General features: G+C 47.5%; 1 protein-coding gene across 5 annotated transcripts in view; it reads left to right on the top strand.

Annotated features, from left to right (window-relative positions):
• SATB2 (SATB homeobox 2) overlaps positions 1-23,969 on the top strand; it is a 186,301-nt gene that overhangs the window by 145,630 nt on the left and 16,702 nt on the right. For all 5 annotated transcript variants that reach the window (XM_071747899.1, XM_071747900.1, XM_071747901.1 and 2 more), the window contains 3 exons: positions 2,719-2,931; positions 6,793-6,948; positions 17,416-17,613. In XM_071747899.1, coding sequence (XP_071604000.1) covers positions 2,719-2,931; positions 6,793-6,948; positions 17,416-17,613 — 567 coding nt within the window. The remainder of the gene's footprint in view (positions 1-2,718; positions 2,932-6,792; positions 6,949-17,415; positions 17,614-23,969) is intronic.

Here is a 23,969-nt window from a genome sequence, read left to right as displayed (position 1 = left end):
CAATAGCTTCCAGGAACCTTTCTTTCAAGCTAAGCCCATTAATATTTGAAGTTGATCTTTTCTTAAAAAGCAAATAAGTTATGTAGTCTTTAAAAGACCCAGGAAGTGAAGAATTCAGAGAATCTGTGGGACTGATAGTTCGTTTATTTCCTGCATTTGGAGAGTTTTCCCTGCCTTGAAGGGAAAATGGGGACTTAACTTCCAGTCTTGGAAGCTAATTCCAGGCATGGGTTCGGGCTTCCGGAACGTCGGGTTTTTTTGGTTAATCTCCCTCAGCCCAGGAGCCTGGCAAACTTTGGAGAGCTTTTCAAAATGTCTGCAGCTCCTCTGAGGGGTGGTAAACCCCGAGGAGGGAGCCAAGTATGAGCAGGCAGTCGTGTTGAGGTCACAGAGCATACCAGAGGCCAGCCCGGGACTGCACATTCTTCAGACTTTTTCCCAGCGTTGATCTTTTTCACCAGTTGGCTTCTCTCCCCAGTCACATTTCTGACTGGAGGCTTCCACCATGGCTCCATTCCCAGCTCCAGTCCTTCTGGTAACTACTCTGATGATTGCAGGAGGATGCAGTTCTGTCAGAGAGGAGCTGAGAAGGTGGAGATGTCTGCAGCCTACCTGCAGGCTCAGAGCAGAGCCTGTCCTGACCACTCCTGGTGTGACCACTGCTGAAATCAAGCTTGCATCTGTACTGGCATGGGATGTTTAATAGCAGGGAGCAGGTAAAGGCAGGGAGCAGGTAAAGGCAGGGAGCAGGTAAAGGCAGGGAGCAGGTAAAGGCAGGGAGCAGGTAAAGGCAGGGAACAGGTAAAGGCAGGGAACAGGTAAAGGCAGGGAGCAGGTAAAGGCAGGGAGCAGGTAAAGGCAGGGAGCAGGTAAAGGCAGGGAGCAGGTAAAGGCAGGGAGCAGGTAAAGGCAGGGAACAGGTAAAGGCAGGGGGAGCAGGTAAAGGCAGGGAACAGGTAAAGGCAGGGAGCAGGTAAAGGCAGGGGGAGCAGGTAAAGGCAGGGAACAGGTAAAGGCAGGGAGCAGGTAAAGGCAGGGGGAGCAGGTAAAGGCAGGGAGCAGGTAAAGGCAGGGAGCAGGTAAAGGCAGGGAGCAGGTAAAGGCAGGGGGAGCAGGTAAAGGCAGGGAGCAGGTAAAGGCAGGGAGCAGGTAAAGGCAGGGGGAGCAGGTAAAGGCAGGGGGAGCAGGTAAAGGCAGGGGGAGCAGGTAAAGGCAGGGAACAGGTAAAGGCAGGGAGCAGGTAAAGGCAGGGGGAGCAGGTAAAGGCAGGGGGAGCAGGTAAAGGCAGGGAACAGGTAAAGGCAGGGAGCAGGTAAAGGCAGGGAGCAGGTAAAGGCAGGGGGAGCAGGTAAAGGCAGGGGGAGCAGGTAAAGGCAGGGAGCAGGTAAAGGCAGGGAACAGGTAAAGGCAGGTGTTTGCTGGGCTTGTGAGGAAAGCTTGGTAAATAAGATCAACCTACTGAAAATGTTGGCATTTGGTTAGCTGGCTGACTGCAGGGGCAGTGTGATTGCAAAGGTTTTGGAGGAGTCTCTGATAGGAAGGTAGTAAACTGAGTAAATGTTGCAGGGTTTTGACTGGGGTGGTGTTTTCTAGCAACATTTTTCTTGCTGGAAAGGAGGGAGCCTTGGCTGTACTGTGAGGGAATTTGCCTGGGTGGTGGCTGTAAAGTAACTTACAAGTAAGCAGTCTGGGTGGGTGAAAAGGACCCCTCTCTGCTGCTTTGCACATTTAAACAGCTATGTTTCAGGAGACTGCTGTTACTGCTTTTTGGAGTGGAATTATCCCTCTGTGAGGTGTGGGATGTGAGGGGGTGCCCGTGGGGAGCTGGTGGCACCCACTGTGTCCTGGGAAGAGCTTCTGTAGGCCCTGCTCCAGGCTTGTGTGTTGTGCCTCAGACTTCCAGATAATCCATGGAAGCGCCGAGTGCATGGAGTTAGGCATAAGTTTGACCCCATCATTAGGTTTAAACCTCTTTTAATGACATTTTCATCTTTCCAACTCTTTTTTTCTTTTTCCTTATTTTATTTTGGAAGTGCTGTGCTGGCTACCTCCTGGAATAATGGCTTTTGTAAACACTAGATGAATGTGGTGCTCATTCATGGTTGCAATCTGAAGCCTGTGGTACTTTAAAATGAGGCATGAAAGAACGGGTTAAATCCCTAAAGCTAGATTCTGAGGCTCTATTACTGCTCCATTTTTCTCCTCTCAGAAATGACTGTCCAAACCAAAATGAACGGACTGTAACATCACAAACCAGCCAAATGTTTTTCTTAATAAAGCTCCTGCACTTTTTAAATGTCGAAACTAAATTTACCAACCTTGGCAGATTTGTCAAAGATGAACAGGATTGCCAAGTCTTCCCAGCTTCAAGTAAAGAGAGAGAGAGAGATCTAACAGCTCCTAAAATATTTGCAGCAAGCACCTGGTGGTAACTGCAATTTCTTCTACCCAGTGCACCTACCTTCCTACCCAGCATCTCCAAACTCAGAGGCTTATTGCAGTGCCAGAATAGGACAGTCCCAAAATAAATACCAGCCCCCAGAAGACAAACACTTTCCTACAAAATATCCCCTCTGGAAGAGCCCTTGAGATTCTGCTGTAGGATCTGAGTATTGCAACCCAGCTGGTTACACTAAACAAATTAAAAAAAAAACCCAAACCAAACCCAACCAACACATGACTGGGCTTTTTTTTTTTTTTTTAATTTTTTTGAACCAGGGCTTGTTGTCAGAGATCCTGCGTAAAGAAGAAGACCCTAGGACAGCATCCCAGTCCCTGCTGGTAAACTTGAGGGCAATGCAGAATTTCCTCAACTTGCCTGACGCAGAGCGGGACCGTATCTACCAGGATGAGAGAGAGAGAAGCATGAACCCCAACGTGAGCATGGTGTCTTCAGCTGCCAGCAGCCCAAGCTCCTCCAGAACCCCCCAGGTAAGATGTTACTGATCCCTCCTTAGCTCTCTGATGTGTGGATTAGCCCAGGGAAGGAGTTCTTCCCTTCCCCTGTCAGTTGCTTTCCTCACCTGGATGAGTTGTGGAAATCCTTTTATAAGGTTTTGGAGTGACTGCTAAGAGATGTTCAGTGGATTGCAGCAAGATGTTGCAATGATTCTAGCTTTTATCAACACCTTAAATGGAAAAAAAATATGTAACATTAGTGCCTGAAAGAGTGTGTGTGTGAGCATTACTCACAGACTGTTGCTGTATGTCCACTAAATGACTGTTATGGAGTACAGAGATATTATATCCACATATTGTGGAGTATAGAAAGCACACGGGAATTTTTATCTGTGTCCATCACATTCTGCAGAACACAGAGGAAATTTCTGGGCTTGTGGAGAGGTCCATATGTGTTGCAGTAAAAAATGTAGTGAACAGATTTGGAGAGTGAACTAGATAGCAATCAGTGTGCTTGCACAGAGGTGATGGTTAACTCCTACCATGACATTTGCCTAACTTGAATTTGAAATTTCTGACTGCAGACATGCTGGGTCAGTTCTGCCACTTCTCTTGGTCACTAGAGAAGGGGTCTGGATAACCCTCCTGGAAAACCCCAAGTCTGCAGAGGCTTGGCCTGTGTTTGCTCTGCTTCTAACAGTGTTACTGAGCAGTTCTCATACTGAGTTCTGTAGCCACAGCTGCTAAAAACAAGTAAGGGCTGGGTGGGGAGTTTGGGGAGCAAGGGGGAGGGGGCAGTATTTTTTTACCTGCAAACCAAACTGATCATCCTTCAGGAAGGTAGGTTGCTTGTTCAGAGTAAAGCTGGCATTTGGGTGCACTTCACCATGGTATCAGGTAGAGAGTTGTTTTCCCTGAAACCAACAATATCCTGCCAACCAAAATCTGACAATTTTTATTACAGGAGAAACTGGTTGTATAATTCTTATCTGTTTAGGTACCTTTCAGAAACTAAAATTATAAAGGGAACTATTGTAATGTTTAAGTAGATGTTTGCTTTCTGCCTTTATTCATATTAATGAAAGGAGTAGCTTATTCCTGCTCTATATTTATTGCAATAGATTTCACAACCAAAATCAAGTAACAGAAGGAAAAGGAGAGGTCAGAGGTAATCAAGTGAGAATAAAAATGGGATCTGTTGCCCCATCTCCTTCTTCCATCAAAATACAACATTCTTCCATGTTCTAGCCACAGCTAGAACAGTATTTAAATCAATGGCAATTTTCCCTGCCTTTGTAAGGTCTATGTGTTGCTAGAAAACCATGTTCTCGAGGTATACAGCAGCCCATCCTTGCCTTGGTTTTGGCTGGAAGAATGCAGTAGAATATTATGAGGCTTTTTAATCAGCAAAAAGCAACACACAAAGGTTTGTGTACCCAGCACCCTCTGGATAGCACTCCCCCAGCCCTGGGAGGGCCAGCACCAGTCAGCACAGGTGCTGTTTTGACAACTTGGACACCTCTGCAAATGAGGCTGGTTCCCAGCAGCACGGCTCCTGCGCTTCCCCATATGCCTGGGATTAGCTCTGAGGAGACAAATGCCACCCTGGTGTGCAGCAGGATGGGGGGTGCTTTGGGGTGGCACCTCTCAGGAATCCTCTCAGGGAGAATCGGATGGAATGGTGTTTGGGAAGGTGGTTTCCATAGTTACCAACCTCACATGGCAAGCCTGGTGGGAACCAGCACCCTGGGTAGGAGGAGGGCCTCTGGAGGTGGCTGGTTGCGTGGGCACCCAGAGTCACCCATCTCGGCTCTCCCTACCTCCTGGCAGGGTGGCCCCTCCTCAGGAGCTGCCCCAAGGTGAGGAGGGCAGGTGGAGCCAGCAGAGAGAGTCACCAGGAGACATTTCAGCCATGGGAAACCCCCCCTGAATCAAGCCCAGTTTTGAATCTCAGCCTCTGACGCGGAACACTCGGGTGTCTGGGATGTTTCGGTGTGGTACCTGCCCTGTTGATTTCAGTCATTAAATAAAAATGGCCCAGGCCTCAGGGTGTGTTTTCTGACATGTGGCCGTGGAGCTGGTGGTGTGGGAGACCCATGCAGGATGGAGCTGTATTTTTAATCATTCTGTTTCTTGCTAATTTTGTTCTTCTCAGCATCTTGGGCCTCTGTAACAGCCTTTGAGGCTGTGGTGACCTCAGCTGCTGCCAAAGGCTCCAGTGACTGGGAAGGCTGTTTTTTTCTACCCCTCAAAGCACTGCAGGGTCTTTGGTAAAATTGAGCTCCATTAAATGAGTCCTGACAGACTTGGACTGTCCTCTTCCTTCCCATGATCTCTTTGTTGTTTTCTTATCTTTCCCACGATCACCCCAACTTCCATCAGTCTGTGGCCCTGCCAGGCTGCACCCTGCCTGTGCCCACGGCCTCTGGGTGGTGGTTGGTGGGTTTAGCACTGGCCTCCCAGGCCATGTTGGTTAAAGCTTTATCTGGAAGTGGTAGGAACTATGATTAGTCTGGATTGCTCTCTTGGCTGGATTTTGGCTCCATTATTAGTGTGGTCTTTGGACAAAACAGAGATCAGGGAGGAGGAAGACTTGGAGGAGAGCAAAACAGGAGGAGTTCAAAAAGTTTGGGTTTGCCTAGCTACCCTTCCCATTAACAAATAGGTACTTGGCATGTCTGCCTAGTTAAAAATTAACATTAGATGTACTCTAGGAGGCTTCAACTCTGGCACAAAAGCAGGAGCCAGTGAAAAGGTCTATAATTGGGCCAAATATCTGAGGGTCACCAGGCTTCACGGGAGGTTTCGTCCTGCGGGCAGCGTGAGCTTTGCCGCCTCGGCTGTTTTGTTTCCCCGAGACATTTCCATCTCAGGAGGAAACAGTGATTCCATAGAAGCAACCTACATATTTCTCTTAAAAGGCACGAAGGGTGATCAGCCCTGGTGTCTCTGCTCCTGGAGCTCAGGACAGCAAATGAAATCTGCCTCTCCACAGCTGCTGGTGCCGGGAACACTCTGCGAGCACCGTGCCACCCTTGTTCCCCTGCCTGCCAGGGCCTTCTGGGGGCTGCCCAGGGGCTTTCCAAGAAAAGTCATGGAGCAGCCTGCTGAACTGGGTTGATAGGAGCCTGGTCGGGGCAGTCCAGCTCAGGGAAAGTGCTGGCAGCGTCCCTTATTGTCCTTCATTTGTCACAGAAGCTGATGGGAAATCATTCAATTAAAAGGAGTGCAGCGGAATACACAAAATCTCAATATGAGTTTAGGAGAATGAGGGCAGCACATCAAAGGCATGCCAAAGCCCAGCTTTATGAAATGATTATTTTTTTTTTCATTTTCACTGATTTCCTAGGTGAAATTAGGTGACTGTCTGGCTAGCATAACGATGATAAGGCTTGGGAAACCATACGTACTCAAATGACATACGTATAGTTTTAATAAAGGATGAGGGTGACTTAAGGGAGTGCATTAAATCGAGTAATAATTTATTATTTAGAGACCTCTACCCATTTACTCATTTTTTCTGGGAGAATTGGCTCTTCCTCCAAGGTGTAGGCCACTTCTAGCGTGGGGGGAGAAGGTAGAGGCTGGTGCCTCTGCTGCAGCAGCGAGCTGGCAGAGCCAACTTCAGTGGCCTGGCCACCTATGCTGGTGTTGAGCTGCTCAATAAACGTGCTGAGAGAGGGGGGGAGCTGACAGGGCCTCTCATGTCCTATAGGAATGCACCGCAATTATTTCCAATCACAATTAACCTGATTAGAATAATGGACAGGAAGTGTCCCTCTGTAGCTAATGCAGTTTGGCATCAGCTGACTGAAATCCTTTGATAATTTCTGCACAGATGGCTGGGCTGAAAGCAGCACTTTTTTAATTATTATTTTCATGGTCTCTTGGTAGGCCAAAACCTCGACACCAACAACAGACCTCCCCATTAAGGCGGACGGCGCCAACGTCAACATCACAGCTGCCATTTATGACGAGATCCAACAGGAGATGAAAAGGGCCAAGGTATCTCAAGCTCTGTTTGCCAAAGTGGCTGCCAATAAAAGTCAGGTGAGTGGTAGAAGGGATTTCGTCGTTGCCGGGCTTTTGGGGCTTTTGTTTTTAAAGCAAACCGTGGGGCTGGAACTAGAGCCGTCTCCTCCTCCCACCAATAAAAATACATCTGTTCCTACAATAATAATAATCTCCATCTCTGGGGAACCTGTCGTGTTTTTGGCTTTTGCCTGCTGAAGTGGTTTCCTTTTCCCTTTTAAAATAGGCTGAGGGAAGAATCAGCTCACAGCCAAGCTTTTTCTCCCCTTTTGTACCAGCACGCGTGCTTTTTCTCACTGGTGGGTGTATAACCCACACCTCTGCTAGTGGGGCAAGGACCTTTCAAAACGATGGTATCCTTCTCATTTGGCAGGTAAAGAAATTGCTTTCTTCAGTAATTAGCTGAGGGAAGGCAACGGGAAACGGCATATTGGGCAGGTGTTTCATTTTTTTGCATGTTCTATGTGCTGCATACGGTATTGCCATGTGAATAATTCACATCAGATCCAATCATTTTTACAAAAAGGCATGAGAGGGCACTGCTGTGAGTTCTCCTGGATTAATTTCCACCTTGGGTGTAAAAAATACATGCAGGCAAGCTTAGGTCTGGGTGAAATTCTTGAAGAGAATCCATTAATTTAAAAATTTCATCCAACTCTTTAAAAAAATATAGTGCACCAGGAGGGATTTTGTGGAAAGGAGGACAGGGAGGTGTTTTTTTTTTGTAGGAAGGGCAGCAAGTGGATTGGAGACTGTTGGAAGGAATTGTTTACTCAGTGCAAAGGGCTACTTCTGAACTTGGATGTTGTGACAGGAGAGGGCATCAATATGCACATGAAATTCACAAATGTGTCTGTGACAATGAGAGAGGGGGGACAGAAGTATCTAGATGTGTGAACTCTGCAAAACACAGACTTTCTTTTCATCTGTGCAGGGAACTGACGTTGCAGTCATTGAAGTAGATGTAAAATAAGAGGTTGAAAGGCATATAAACAAAGCATCAAAGCACATGGGAGAGCCTTGTCCTTGTTACAGGTACAGGAGCCCTGACACGTGGAGGTCTGATTCAGTTTTCCTTCCTCATTTAATAATTAGTTTTCCTTGCCTTCTGCTTTCTCTTGTCAGAGTACAGGGGTTACAGTCCACAACCCCTCTGCTCCCCAACAAAATCCCAGGCACAGTATGAAATACATAAAAGGAAAATACCATGGAACCCTCTTAAACTGTTAAATGCATAAAAATCTCATGTACCACATGGCAAAATATAATGAGAACTGGAGCTGTTAAACGAATAAAGCTGTTAAAAGCATAATGCCACTTGGCACAACTACTGTGCATTTAACGGTTTTCCACTGTGTAATAAATGACATATGTGGTAAACGTGCAGTAAATATAAAAACTGCACAATTGATTTTGCAAACGTGCCCCTTATTCTTTACTCCATGCAGATATCAAAGTTCCACCCAGAATCCAGACTGGACAGCTTTTAATAAGGAATGCTTAACACAGACTGAATGCCAGCCTCTCTGAGGTTTGGCTTAAAATTGACTGCAAGCTTCCTGTCATTATACCCAGAGGCTTCTTGAAATAGAGAGGGACTGAACCACCCAACAATAATTTGGGTGGCTCACCAGCTTCAGCCTCTGCCAGCTTGAGTGAGCTTCCCTGGTGGCGTTGCACACCAGCACCAAAACAAAAATAAGCTCCTGGGTCCTTCACGTGGCAAAGGAAGAGGGCAGATTTTGGAAGCCAGATGCAAAAGGTTAGGAGCAGGATCCACAAATGTTCTCCTTAAAGCAAAGTTACTGCACACCAAGGTTTTGTTTCCTCAGCAGGGGCAGCAAAGAAAGAAGTGCTTCTGAGGCTAATGTTTCTTTTGTTTCTCAGCCCTGCCAAAGCAATCCTGGCTCCCTGGGATGACCCAGCACTCGCCCTGCTGAGATGTCAGAGCGCTCTGCTGGAGCATGAAAGTGCTTTATGGGGGCACTGGAAGGCAGGGACAGAGAAGCTGTGGCCAGGATCTGTAGCCATACGGGGTCACCCCCTGCCCCAAAGCCCACCTGCCTGCTGTCCTCAGCCCAGCTAGGTGTGCCACCGTGGCCAAGGAGGAGTTCCAAAAGGAAGGACACGGCTGCTGTCTCAGGGAGGGCCAGTGGCAGGGTGGGATCTCACCTTAGGTCTGTCTGGCTCCTCTGGAAACCAGCAGTGGGGCTTTCCCAGGGCTTTGTGTAGGCAGCTGTGCCCGTGGTGAGCATTTCTGGGGAAGATGCTGCTGATTTTGGGAGCTGAGTGATATGGTAGAAGCACTCACTGAAAACTGCCCATGTTTGGAGGAGGGAGTTTTCAAAGAGGGGAAAAAAGAGGCAGTCTGAGGGTTTGCTTGGACTCTCCGCCAAGGTTCGTTCACTTGCTGTTCTCCACAGGCCTGGCTTGCATTGCCTTGGCTTCCTCTATTATTCCCTCACCCCAGACTACTGAGAGGCTTCCAGTTTGCTAACAAGGCATGTGTTATGTTGGGCACTGCTGTTCTGTCAACAGCAATCCACGGGGCTGTGAGATCTTCACAGTTTTAGCAGCCAGTGGATCTCCGACAGGGCTGTTTTGACATTTTATACGCAGGGCTGTATGTCATGTACCCCAGAGAGCATCCAGAGCCAATGGAGGCTTCATGTCATCTTCTCTCTTCTACAGGAAGAGTGATACCCACTGAGAGCAGTTATTGCAAGCTGCATCATCTACTGGTGGAGCTAATTGACCTCTAATTTAACAAGTAGCCATCTTTGTGCTAAAGTCGTGGTAGAGTCTCAGTTCAGCAACTAAAGGGGAGGGCAGCTGCTTGAAACAAAGGTTTCCAATCACAGAGCTCAAAGCCAACATAAAAGCAAGGAGCAGAGCCCCAGGGAGGCACCAAGGTAGTATGGTGAGACTTCTTTAAGGGAATTCACCTTCAGAAAGATCTCAAGCCATTCATTGAGACATTGACTTACTCATCACTTACCTGAGTATGCTTTTTATTCCATTTAACTCATACATAGGCATTTTTAGTCTCGTTTCTGATGGTCTGTGCATCCCTTCCTATTATTTGAAGGCAACAGGAGCTGAGAGGCTCAATGCCCTCCAGACACAGCCTCCAAAGCTGTCATTCATCCTCTTTTAGTTGCCAGCTGTTGGTGGTGTACCCACTGCACAGCCTGTTTCTCTGGGGGTGCAGCCTGCTAGTGCTATTTGTCCCTTAAATGGCTAAACCTGGGACCTGTGTTCTCAGGCTGGGAGTGTTCCTGAGCATGGTTGGAACACCAGGGTTTGGTTTCCAATCTGCACTTTGGGCTCTCCTGGTTTTATTTGATTCACAAGGAAATGGGTTTCCATTGTACCATTTCAGTGAGGTTCTGCTGGCCTTTTTGTCTCCAGAGTTGGGCAGTGGGACAGGTGGAGGCTTAGACCTGAGGTTGCTTCAGGTTTGATTGTCAGTCTGGAAAACTGGTTTCTACATCCAGTTCTGCAGCTGCTTTCCATTACAGCTTCAGCAGAACCATTTCCCCCAGCACTTCTGTAACCCTGTGCAGCAGCATCAGCCCCCTGACCTCTGCAGTCAGTGTCCTAGCAGAGGCTGTGCTCAGCAGATGGGTTTTTTTTCTTAATTTGTGTGAAATGAGTTTAGGAATATAGTTCTGGCCATAATAAACAGTCACTATCAAGATAAATAGTGGGCATAGCTGGCTGGAGCCCTTGCTGCCAGGCTGAGGGAGGACAAAGTTTGGAGGAAGGTGGAAACCAAACTTCCCACAGTTCTCCCAGGGCAGGAGGCTCTCCTTGTTCTGGCTGGGGCAGCATTGGGAAGCAGGGCACATGCTGCTGAGGAGCTGCCCAGGGCAGGGCAAATGGAAGGCTTTAACCTTCACCAGGATTGGGAAAAAAAAATAAAATAAACCCTTGAAACTGTGAAGTTCTTCCTCAAGGGACTGGAATTTGTTCCAGTTGCACCACGGGGAAGCAAGAGGGACCCCATGGAGAAACTTCTGGGGAAACATGAAGCTGGCAAAGCTCAGTCTCTAGTTTGGATCTTTGCTCCATTTAAAAGTGAACAAACAAAAATTTAACCAGGAGGCTGGAGGCAGGAAAGCCCTTCAGGTGAGGCTCTTCAGGTGAAGACAAACCCAGGGCTAGGGGTGGAAGTCACTGCACCAGTTCCTCACCTTTCCTTTTGACTTTTTACAGCATTCGTTCTAGAACCCCCTGGTTTTGTCCTTCCCTCTCTTTGCCTCCCAGCTTATATTTCCTGGCATTAATTTGATATTATGGGATGCTTTCTCTCCCCTTCTTAGCTTATAGTAGGTATTTTCTGTGCCCTTAAACTAATCAGCTTCCAGTGGTGCTGAACAGCAGCTAGAAAACCCAGCTGGTGGTGAAGATGCATGGCATATACAGTGTGTGCACTTTGGGCACTGCTGACTGCTGGAGCATCTCAGTGCCTTCAGCATGGTGTGAATCTCTCTACAACCAGAGCTAGTGTGCTGATATTTGGACATTCTTGTTACATATGGAGGAAATGGAGAAAGCCAGCTCTGTCTTTGACTCAAAATTTCTTTGAAGTACCTTTGGACATGAGCTTCTTTTTTGCAGACTTGTATTCATGGTCCCAGCATGACCCCCAGCATCTGCAGCAGTGTGCCAGCTTCTCAGCAGCTGAGTGGAGCAGGGGAGGTTGTGTGTGGAGCTGGGGCTTTGCCCAGGAAGCCCTTGGCAGTCCCTCCTGGGAGCTGGTGGCAGGCTGCTTGCCCTAACCACAAGCCCACACTTCCTCTCCAGCCTGAGGAGAAGCTGGTCTGAACTTGGCACGTTGGAAATATCCTCAGTGCACAGCATCCTTCCCTCTGAGACCAAGAGCTGTGAGCAGGCTTGGTGTCCCCATGAAGCTGAGATACGTCAGGGCTCCTCTACTTCATTCCTGGTTTGGTATTGTTTCCTCTATCCTAAGGCTAGTGAGGAACCAGCCCTCCTGGAAGTGCTTTGCATTTTGCTTTCAGTTTTGGGGGAAGGAGAAGTCCTGAGCCTTCCAGAAAAGGCAGGTTCCTGAGTGGTTAACCTTGAACTGTATCAAAATGCTCCGAGAGAAGCTTCTCAGGTTCAGTCCCCCTCCCCCGGCTCTCATCAGGAATTCATTGAAGCCATGACAGAACTCTCCATTACAGTTAGTCTTTTATCCATTTCAGCTTTCTTGATTAGGTTATCTTGAATCATTAGGGGGTTTATTTATTTTAATAGACACTTATTGGATTCATGGAAAGAGAGTTTGGTGACTAAGGAACAAGAGCTGAATATTCTCTGGCTCATTTCGCACTGCAGAGTCCCAGACTGAAGGGAGAGGAGAGAGGCTGAGAAGTTTGTCCAGAGGACTTGTGTGATCCTGTGTACAAAGGGAGCTTTCTCTGTGGAATGCAGCATTTCTTTCCCAATCTTTCAAGACTTGCGTCGATCATTGCTGCTTTTTTTCCTTTTTTTTTTTTTTTTTTTTTTTCCTTTTGTCACATATGTTGACATTTTCTGCACTGATGATGTGGGTGAGGAAATGGCCTTTTACATTTATTTTTTGAGATTTATTCCTGAATCACTCTTCTGAAAGCTCTTCATTTGCCTACTCATGCTTTCACTGGAGACCCTAGAAAATGTCAGCACATGAAGCTAGCTGCACTGCTATTAGTATTATTAATTTCAGGGTATCTGCAGGGAAGGTTGGTTTAACTGCAGCCTCAGTGTGCCTTGTGGTCTAGCCTGAGCCTACAGGTTGCCTGTGACACCTATTAACTGTGGGCACCAGAGTGCCACCTCCCGTGGTGGCTTTCAGTGGAGATGCTGCTCCAAGTGGCCTGGAGCCCCAGCATCCCTGAGCCTGAACTCTTCCCCTGTGCCTTCTTGTCCCTTGATCAAAAACGTGGTCCCTGGCTGACTGCAGGTCAGCACATCTCCAGGAAGCACTTTTGGGGCTCAGGATGCTCGTGCACATCTTGGTAGAGCACTGAAAAACCTGACCCTGCTGCAGTCTGTGTCCTCTGGCTGTGGGAGCAGCCTCTCCTGCTCCAGGGTGAGTCCAGCAACATGGAAAGGGTCAAGCTGCTAAGGAGCACAAGTGATGGAGAACACAGCTTGTGCTGGCTGCACCAGCTGCCTGTCCCTCAAGAGGGTCTGAGTGCTCCAAGGCTGCTGCTTTGGTGTAGTAGGCACGCTGTTTCTTTAACAGCATAAAAGCACAATGGGAATGGTTGGCTTCCTGCAGATTTTTGTTGTTGTTTGCTTAGCTATGTGGAAATGTATTTGATTAGGAGACAGAGAGAGAGGTTAAAAATAGGACATTAATATGATATTATTTGTTTTATCAAATAAAATGCTTAGAAAATGTTTATCTTGTCTCAGGAGAACAACAAAACCAGAGGCCAGCACTTCTCTGCAGCTCTCTTTAAGGAGCCACATCGGGCTGCAGGCTCCATGCCTCTGGAAGTTTTGGGGTGAAACGAAGGAAGTTCTGAGCAGAATTCCTCCTAACCACAAACACTGGGTGTGCCTGACTGCAGAGCCAAAAACATCCTTTAATTGTGCTGTTTTTTCCTCCCCTTATTTTTAATGGAAGACATTCCCATTTGGGAACCTCAGAAGCTGCCATCAGGGGCTGGATTCTGCCACCCATATTGACACTGGCAGGGCTGAGAGTCCCCGGGTGAGGGTGGCAGTGGAGGGGCTGGGGAAGGACCTGGGGGCTCTCACAGTTTTTTAGGATACATTCACAGAAACCAGGTTCACTTGTAATGCAGTGAACTCAGATGTTGTGGATGAGTGGGTGAAAAAGTGGCAACATCTCCTCCTTCACTTTGCCATCTCCGTGCCAATAAATGTAACTGGAGATGAAAATTCACTGTGAATGGCTGCAGCTCCAAGAATTTCTGTATGTTAGCATTTCTTAAATAATTCTCCTGGAAAGCTCTGTGTAACGTACACAGACCCAAAGAAATAAATAAAAGAAAATAAATTGCCACCAAAAAAACCCCCAAGTTGAGTTTTTTAGCAGAAAAGGGAGATTTGCATATTAATAATTCATGAGTTCTCATTGAACATGCACGAAGAAACGGTGCTATTCAATAGAGAATACTGTCATCTGTCACTGTTTTATTTGACATTTACACTTTTTTTTTTTTTTTTTTTTTGCCTGGTACTGCAAAACTTTCTTGGATGGTGTGCTAAGATTATTTAAATAAATAATTAAGAAAAAAAAAAAAAATGCAGACTTCTCATCTGCGCAGGGGGAAGGCGGTTACTTGCAGCCATAAAGAACGTGTGAGTAAGCTGCAGGGCTGTCTTTCCTCACGTATGAGCCTATTGCCTAATGAGCAGCCCCATCAATGGATAAACGGGGTCTGGAATGGCTGAGGGAGGGAATTCTGGAATAAAGAAAGATGGGAAAAGAGCAGGAAAAGGAGGGATCCGACAGAGGTGATGGTGCGAGCGCAGGCCGGGTGTGCACGTGTCTGTGTGGGGGTGAGGGAATGAGGGCTGTTGTGAAGAAAGCTGCCACAAATATATTGCTGCTGATGATTAAAAATAAATATTTATAAATGGTGGTGTTGGGAGAGCTCCAGTCCCACACACCCCGAGAGGAGGAGGCAGGGCGGCGGGCACGGTGACTGCTCAGAGTTAGGCACACCTTGCAATTTCTTGCTAATATTAGGCTCATGAAAATCTTTCTGCTCTGTAGGTTAGTTATTATTTATAAAAATCACAGAACCAGCTGATACATTCATAAGCTAATTATTGTAGCAGCTGGGTACACATGGTGCAATATGTCTGAGGCTGTGAAGTATCACAGATTTCTTGGGGCCTGCTGTGGTGGGGGTGTGCTGTTGAAGGCTGGATCCCTTAATCTGATCAGCCAAGCAAATACTTTGTGGGGAAACTGGATTAATATCTCTCTAAATACCACGGATGTGCTTCACCTTCAGAACCAGGCTCCTTTAAACGTGCCATTAGCTGATCTCCTTTGGGGAATGGAGAAGTTCTCAGGTGTCCTGAGGATGGCAGGGTTTTTGCCTGGTGCCTCCCTTTGCCAGAAATTAATTTGGTTTGCTCACGTCTGCACACATGGTCACACTGCAGTCTAATCTTTTCCCTAATAGCTCCAAGGTCAGGACCTCGCATGTTGCCAGGCAAATTGAGCACCATCCTTCTGAAAGACTAATGGCAGGCAGTGCCCAGTCCATAATGAGGCCTGTAGTGCTGCTCTAAGTGATTGTAATGAGCCCTGATGAGAAGGGGACAGATAAATCAAAAGGCAGCACCTCGGGCTGGCTGAGCCAACTTTGGGAAGGGGAGGTGGCCCTGCCAAGCCATCCCTGGGCCCTGCTGGAGCTGGGCACCACACGGTGCCCTCAGGAGCCATCCTCCCCCAGACCTGCCCCAGGGGGGCTCCAGCTCCACCAGCTGCAGGGTCCGTGGGTGTTTTCTGGTAAAGGATTGGTCTTCATGCTGCAGCATCCCGTGGGAGATGTTCAGCATACCTGCTTGACACCTTTGAGAGCTCAGGTGGAGACTCACTCAGATCACTGAGAAAAGGGAGCTGATTTTTTTCCCCAGAGGGTTTGTTTTCCATTTCAAAACCTCTTTCCTTTGGATGGAGGAACCCCTGAGAAAATACTGTGGAGCTGGGAGGTTTTCTTCCTTGTCTTCTCTAAGGGGGAGAAAGTTTTGGAGGATTTCCGAGTAGAGGAGAGGGGAAGAGGAGAGCCAAAGGCAAGGGAAGTGGCCAAACGACATGAAAATGCAGACATCACCTGGCTGAGAGATTACACAAACACCAGCCAAAATTCTTGGAAAATATAATACAGATTTTTTCCCCCCCCCCCCCCCTAAGTAAATGTTCAGATATCTTGTTTTCATCCTTGCCTCCCCCCAGCCCTCCTAGTTTATTGCAAGAAAAGATCAGGTCTGCACAAATGTGGCCTCTCACTTGTAAAAACAAGGCAGTGTTGTGTTACAGATTAGTTTATAAATCCCTGGTGGCTTCACAGTTCAGTGCCTACAGCTGCTGCAGATGGGTCTGGGTTTTTGTCTCTTCGCTGTGCTGCAGCCGGCAGTTGAAGGAGAAAATGGAATGATCAGGTTATTAACATGTAGGCCGTGAGGAAGAGGCTGCACAATGAGAACAGCTGGTGTTGCTGTCTTGGCTGATGCAGCAGAGATAATCAAATCTTGCCTTTTTTTTTTTTTTTTTTTTTTTTTTTTTGGTGGGGGGTGAAGGCAGAAGACACAGTGGAGAATAAGACAAACAAGGGCTTATGATACTATATATGGGGGTATATGGGAGAAGTTGTCAATGGCTCACAAGTTGTTACAGAAAAAGCAATACCAAAAAAACCCCACATGGGCCAGTAATGGACCTGGCCATTGGGCTTGCCCTAGCCACTGCTCTGAAACACACAGTTTAGGTACTTCTCCTGATGAAAGTTTTTAACATCGATCGAGCTCTCTCCAAGGTCTTGCAAGGTGCCTGTCAAAATGGTGTAAAAATGCTGAGCTGTAGCTCAAAAATGATGGGTCATAGAGCTACTAGGTTAAATATTGTGACAGGAGTCAGTAAGGTGTGTTGACAGCATCCTCAGCCTTATCTCCTCATCCTCTGTCATCTGCATTGTGTCTCAGAGGGCTTTTCTCCTCTGAAGGGTTGATGCTTTCCCCTCAGGGCTCTGAGCTCTCAGTCCCTGTGGAGAGGTCCTGCAGGATTTCCTACAGATTTCCTACTCTTTGAAGGCATTTGCAAGTAACCTTAATATAGTACAACAGGAAATAAATCTGTTATTATGATCACAGCTAGTATTTTGATCTCTCTGCAGGACTCTACTACTTCTGTGCTAAATACTGAAGGATTCCCTTTCCTTAAGGGCACATCTTCCAAGTGCCCATTTGATTATTTAAAGATGTCAGTGCGTTCAGCTCTGGGGGAGTCAATGCAACACAGCAACAGCAGAGCAGGGGTCTTTACTTGATAGTATCTTCTAAACGTTTTCAGTAGTGGTTGAATCTCTGGCCCTGCAGAGGCAACCCTTAGCTTGAAGGTTGTTAGCAAGCCTCAGGGGTTTTTGCTTGCTTGGGTGAAGAAATAAAGGGGCTCTGAAAAAGGAGTGGAGGTGCACATTTATTTCAACTCTGTTTTTTCTATGGGAAAGATATTTATATCCCAACATTTTAAGCATGATATGATTATAACAGGGGGCAAGATGCTGTTCTTCCTGGTTCCTCTCAAGCCCTGCTGCTGGTGTCTGTTTCTCCAACTTGCAGGAAATGTATCAGGGCTCTGTTGAGCTCAAAGGGCAGCTGAGGGCAGGTGTGAGATGACACTCGGTGCAACTTCCAGCACGGAGCCCTGAGCCCAGCTGACCTTCCACTCACACACCCGCTTCCTCAGTGCTCAGTGAATTAACTGTGCTGCCCCTACCTTTGCAGGGCTGGCTGTGTGAGCTGCTTCGTTGGAAAGAGAACCCGAGCCCAGAGAACCGGACCCTCTGGGAGAACCTCTGCACCATTCGCCGCTTCCTCAACCTCCCCCAGCACGAGCGGGACGTCATCTACGAGGAGGAGTCCAGGCACCACCACAGTGAGCGCATGCAGCACGTGGTCCAGCTCACCCCAGAGCCCGTGCAGGTCAGAGATCCACCCTTCTTTCCTTCCTTTTTTCTTTCCTTCCTTTTTTCCTTCCTTCCTTTTTTCCTCCCTTCCTTTTTTCCTTTCTTCCTTCCTTCCTTCCGGCTGCTCAGGAGCCAGACGCGTGGAAAGCTGCCCACGTTTAGAGGGGTCCAGATGTGTTCCTCAGCAGCAGCAAGAGGCAGAACAGGAGTGGGGACTCGGCCACTCACTCCTCACAGAACCTGGGTGCTCCTGATCCCTTCAGCTGTACATTTGGTTCTGTTCAGGGAAGTCAGATAACACTGCAGAAAAAGCCAGCGGGTGGGAGAGAAATTTTGTCCGCAGGGGGTTTTTAAGAGTGTGACACAGACAAGTGTTTTGAAAGTACTTCTAAAATAACCCTGGTGAGTATTTTGTGGGCAAGAGGCCTTCATCTCACAGCCTCCTCAGGATTGTTTTGCTCCTCTCTCCAGCCTCTGTGATTAGGGATGAGGTTTTGGTTTGTGTGCCTTTGTTCTGCCCTTGTCTCAGGTCTTAAAAGAAGGAGAAACCAACAGTATGCAGAGGGAAAGTGAAGTGAAAACACTACAGCTATCCTTGCCCTTCCAGCATGTCACAAACCCCAACATCTGCTGATGGTCAAGAGAGTCTCAGGAGCTATTTTTTTCAGTCTAAAAAGCTGAGGTGTCACCTTGCCCAGCAGCCCATCCTTTTGGATTGCTTGGTGCCATTCACCTGATCCCACTGTGTGACAGCTCTCAGGGAGTCATCTTCACTGCCTTCCTCCCTGATAATCTCACAGTTCTTCACCTCTGCTCTCCCTGATGTTGCTGTATGTCAGCTTGCACTGCTTTGCTGCTCTTGCTGTGAACCTTGGCATTCAGCCTCTTTTCTTTGTCACTGCTCTTGCTCTGCTGCTGCTAGCACTGCTGCCAACGACCTGGTCACCTTTTTCCAAAGGCCAGAGGTTTTTTATGTCTTGTAGTCCTGCCTTGGTCTCACCCAGATTAATTGTAGCCTGTAGTTCAGTCTGCTTTGTCTCTTCTGCCATCAGCTTCCTCCTTGCTTTCCGTTTGGTATTTGCCTGGAAAACAAAAATAAAGCCTTTTCCTGGGCTTTAGGTTCTCAGAGCTATAAATTTAGTGCTCTAAGTCATTATAGTTGCAAGTTCTGTCTTCCATGTTTCCCAAAACTTTGTGTGACCTTGGAGGCTACAAAAAGGTAAAGGGCTGAGCTAACGTGTGGGAAGAGGACCAGACCCGTGCAGAGTTGACCATATTAACTCAGTTCTGGTGCAAGCAGGAATATCCTCAAAGCTACAGTTTTAAGGAAAAGTTTCCCCGAGCTGTTGTGAGTGACCTTGATGCTTAGCCTACTTTCCAAAGCCTCCTGCACATCAGTGTTGTGCAGTGTGCAGGTTGGCTCCTGTGAGTGACACGTTACACTGCGTTGGAATGCGGTGCATTTGTATTTGTCAGCAAGTTACAAAGCCATGGATTAATTATTTAGTACAGTCAAAATATGAAAAATGAAGAAAAATAAATGGAACCAGCTGGCAACTACATAGAGCAAAACTCTGGAGACCCTGGTATGCAGTTGATACAGTAGGCTTGTGTTTTGGGGGTGCTGCATTTGAAAGCCATGTTTGCCCATCCAAAAACCCCAGCGGGTTTCCGAGTGGCACGCAACCAGTGCAAGACACAAGAGGTTTGCTGTCCACCTGCTCCCTGCTGCCAAAAGGTACCCTGCACCAAGCAATTTCTGCATAGTTTTCAGTCTCTAGGACTTGAATTGTTCCGAGCAGCAAGGTTTGGGTTTTTGGCTTTGCTGCAAGGGTCACTATTAGGTAATTAGCCATGAAGAATCAGTGACAGCAGCCAGAGATGTAAAGCTGAGGCCCTCACACTTGCGGTCGCTGGAGATTGTGTGACACTTTACATAAGGGTAGGGGTCTAGGGCCCTGCTCCTGGCCCAACTCCAGGCCGAGTAATTACATTCTGCCTGTCTGAAATTCCCTGTGTAGTGCCAAGTGGGAAAGCCAGTCTCATTTCCTTCTCGGAGCCGTGGCGGGTGCAGTGTCTGCCACGGTGCCTGCAGTCACTGACCTACTTTGCTCTGCAGGCTCTGCCAGTGAGAAGTGCTCTGTAAGTCGAGCCCTTACCTGTGGCCTTGCTGTCAAGCTGACAGCTCTTTGAAGAGTACACAAGTAGCAGCACTGTGACTCCCAGCAGGTGCAGTGCTGGGACACCCCAGCAGGCAGCAGGCTCTTAGTTCTGCTTTCTCTCTCCCCCCAGCCCATCTTTCTCTCTGCTGGGATGGATTTGAGGTGTGTTACAGTGACCTGTGTCTGAGGAGCCCCAGTCTCTGCTCCTCCAGCCGTGAGACTGGGGAGAGCCTGAGAGCAGAGCTCCCTGCCACCAGGACCCAGCGCCCTCCAGGCTGGGGATGCCCCTCTGACAGACTGCAGGGCTTGGAAAAAACTCCTGGCTGTCATCACAAGAGCCACAACCAGGCAAAAGATAACAGATAAATAAAAGTCAGCCTTTACCCCAGTATGGCTTCTTGGAAATGGCAAAGATTTAATTTCCTTGCACTGGGTTTTGTGTAACTCACTTGCTGGTGACAGGGCTGGGCACACCTGCAGTGAGGGGATCACCTCTGGGTTGGGTTTGGGTTCTCTCCTCTACCAGCAGGCTGTGGGACAGGTGTTGCAGTGCTGCAGAAGGTCAGCTGGGCAGAATTTAGCTCTTCATCTTTAAGAGATAGTTGGAGTTTTTTGTGGCAGGTACTTGTTCCTTTTTCATTGTTACTAGCCTGGAGCTCTCAGTTTAGTTTTTGGTTCAAAGTTGTAAAAAACATCTTCTTTTCTCTCTTCTGTTAGATTTTTCCTGTTAGCCATATATTAATCCATTCAATCAAACATTTTCCTGTTTCTCAAATAAAAAAACCTTTGTAGTGGAAGCTCAGTGCACAAGAAATTCCTCCCTGCACACTTGATTTATTTGTTATTGTGCTGAAGAGTCATAAAATGTGAGCCCTGTGGAGCTGTGTGGCATGGCTGTGTTCTCTGGCAGCATCGGGTGTGACCGTATGGATGTGCCAGAGCATGGATTCTCCTTCACATGTGGGCTGCAGAGCATCCCTGCTACCCCTACATGTTGCTTGCCTCCAGGCTCCCCTGGTTTTTAGGGAAATTTAGGTGTGCACTAAGTGACTCTTTCTCCCTCTGGTTTTGTGCCGTGGGGTGTAAGGACAAAGTGGGACTAAGGAAAACACCTGGGAGTTTGCTGCTAGCTGGTTGCCACAAGGACATCACCTCTGCTTTTGGGAGTGCCCAAGCCACAGGTTGTTGGAGGGTGGGAGGGCATGCTGGAAAGAGTTAGATTTTTGCCCTTTTGACCTTTGATGCAGCCTGGCTAAGAGATCTGCTGGGCAGGCTGCATGCAAAGCACTCCCTTGGCAGAGGGGAGGGTACACTGCCTTACCTTCCATCCCTCCCCAAATCCCACCCTTCCCAGGCTGGCTGCTGGCACTGGAGTGTTTTCTGGAGTGTTAATGCTGAGAGTGCCTCTGGCCACTTCCCCTTGCCGAGCAGGGAGTTGGTGTTTGCTGCAGACATGCTGGGACACAAAAATGTGATTTCTCTCCCTTCTCCCACCACCCGGCTGCTGAGCCCAAGGTGACTGCTCCAGAGATTCAGCATCTTGCCTGGCACTTTAATAGAGTGCTAATTCTTTGTTAATTGCTGGGGCAGAGAAACCTGGCTCGGTTGGGAAAACAATGAATCAAGCTGTTGTCTCTGGAGTGCTGGGGTGGGGAGCTGATTCTCTGGAGTAATGAGCAAAGTACCCACTGTTCAGAGAGCAGAAGAACCTTGATTTACCTTTCCTACAGAAGCTGCAGATCTGCTGAAGCTGGTAGGTACACACTGGTTTAAGAGTGGTCAGATGTTGACTTTAAAGAAACAGGAATGGTTTTCAGTGCTCTCTGATACACTGTTACTTTTGTCACTGTTTTAGAATTACATCCCTCTGCCCTTTTTTTCCCCCAGAAGCTTTGATTTAGATGTATCTGGCAGTTTTTAGTAGTTCGGATCATAAATCATGGAGGAACATGGGTAAATAAAAGAAGGCATAGCAGAAAGCTGTAGGAAAGCTCTTTTGTATTGTGTGCTCACTGCAAACATTGTGGTCTCTCTTTAAATATGCAGAAAATAACATACCACAGAAGTAAATGAAATACTAATTTTGTCATTTTGTGAGGGATGGAAAGGAACAAATATTTTAGAAATGACAATGAAATATAAAACAGCAGAACATGGAGCCCTTGTAAAAATGGGTCAAGGCAAGTTGAGATGGCAATCCAATGAAACTAATTTCATATTCTCTTTCTAGAAGTAATAAAGAGGGGAGTGAACACCACAGTAGTGCTTCCTAATGAAATATCTGATTCTAAACAATGCCTTGCAGTTCATGGGTCACACGATGCATGCAGATGGAAAAAAACAGTGGGACTTCAGATTTCTTTTCTTGAAAGATAATATTAATTAATAATAATTTGGCAATCAGAAATGATGAGTGAGGCAAAACTGTGTTGTTCCATCAGGGAACATGGTGTGCTTAATGATCTATAGGATGATGTGTACAGTGAGCTTGTGTTCTGTTTGTGTGGGCTGCAGCAGGGGGATTTTGCATACTGGGAGTCAGGACTGAGTTGTCTGGGAGACTTGGACAAAAACTACTTTCCCAAACCATTCTAGCTCTGCCTCTTTGGTGCTCACTGTTTTATCTAGACAATTCTTGTTTCGTGGGGATGGTGTGCTCTGTGATTCATCCTTAATGGCTGCATCCTGATAGTTTTGCTGTTTGATCATTTGTCTGCACACAAAAGACAGGCTGTAGATGAGTGCCCACTGCTCTTTGAGTCCTCCAGCTCTTTATCCCATGGCTGGATGTGATGTCTGCTCAGACAGAGCAGGGTGCTCAAGGCTGGTGAGACAATTTGTGCTCAACCAGCCCAGATGGACTTTTAGAAATACATTTCTGTTGCAGGTTTATTCACTCTGTTCTGAAAGCTCAGAGCTTTGGTTTGGCTGGAGTATTTATTTTGCCTTTGATTTAGGACTAAAGAGGGAAATGGATGTCAGGAGGAGATCTGGGAGCTGTGGGAGTGGAGAATCTCCCCCTCACATGTTTCCCTGGTGAGCAGCAGCAGCTCAGGAGCTTTGCACCACGAGGTTTGACAGAGGTGACAGGAGCACACATCAGACAGGGAACCCCTAGTATCTGACTCTGAGGAGCCTGCTAGTGCTGCTGGTGATTGATTGATTGATTGATTGATTGATTGATAGTTTCCACAAGTGCAGCAGCAAGGCACTGAGCTGTGACTGCTGCACCCAAACCTGTCCCCCCCCCATGCCTGCTGGGTGTCAGCTGTGGCTGCAAAGTGCTGCTGTGCTCTGTTAAGGCAAAGCCCATTCCTCTTGAAATGATAGTGGGGAGTGTACTTGCAATTAAAGCTAAACTGCTTCTGGTCTGAAATTAGTTTAGGTTGAGTACTCTTCCATTTAACCCCAGAAACAGGAGAGCAAGTGGAGAGGTTGGTTTGGTTTTTTCTGAGGTTGCAAGTTTAGTCTTGTCCAAGTACTCCCGGAACCATGAGGCCACCTGAGTGCCACCTCCTCCAGGACAGCTGCTGCTTTTGGTCCAGCAGCAACTGAGGAATGAGGTGGGACTCTTAAGCAAGGGAACCCTGGTGGTTTTCTTCACCTGCTACTTACAAGGGAGGTGACACCACAGCAGAGTCAAGGCTGTCCCATGCCCTGGCATGCATCCTACACATGTAGGATGTGCTGCCCCATCTGAGGCAGAGGCTGCTCTGCCCTGGGGGAGGCTCCTGTGGGGCTGCCCCAGAGCAGCAGGGGGAAAACCCAGTCAGAAATGCTGCTGCAAATCCAGTTCAGTGCAGAGACTCAGCAGCCATCAGCAGGGCAGTGGCTTGTGTTGATGTTGTTCTGTTAAGCAAATGGCATCACTGGAGCTCTGGCCCCTCTCATCGTACCCTTCTGCTTTTCACATGCAGTTTGACCAGATTTAGCCCTCTTTTTTTCCAGTTCTGGCCCTCTAATAGAGGCTGAGCTGCCAGCATTGTAAGGAGTCATAGTAGGTTGAGGATGAGCAAACATCTAGAGCAAGATTACTAAATAAAGCTCTTTAAAGTCACATAACCTTTGAAGCTTGCTGGCTGGCAGCAGGCAAATCTTGAAGGTTGAAAAGCTACTAGATGAGCCTCTGCTCCATTTATGTTTGGAAATTTTTGCAGTTGAAAATACTGCTCTTTTAAATTGCATTTTCATGCTCCCTAAGTAATCCCTG

Source organism: Heliangelus exortis, chromosome 6 (genome assembly GCF_036169615.1).
Source record: "Heliangelus exortis chromosome 6, bHelExo1.hap1, whole genome shotgun sequence".
NCBI classification, from domain to species: Eukaryota; Metazoa; Chordata; class Aves; order Apodiformes; family Trochilidae; genus Heliangelus; species Heliangelus exortis.
This window is presented reverse-complemented; position numbering and strand designations above follow the sequence as displayed.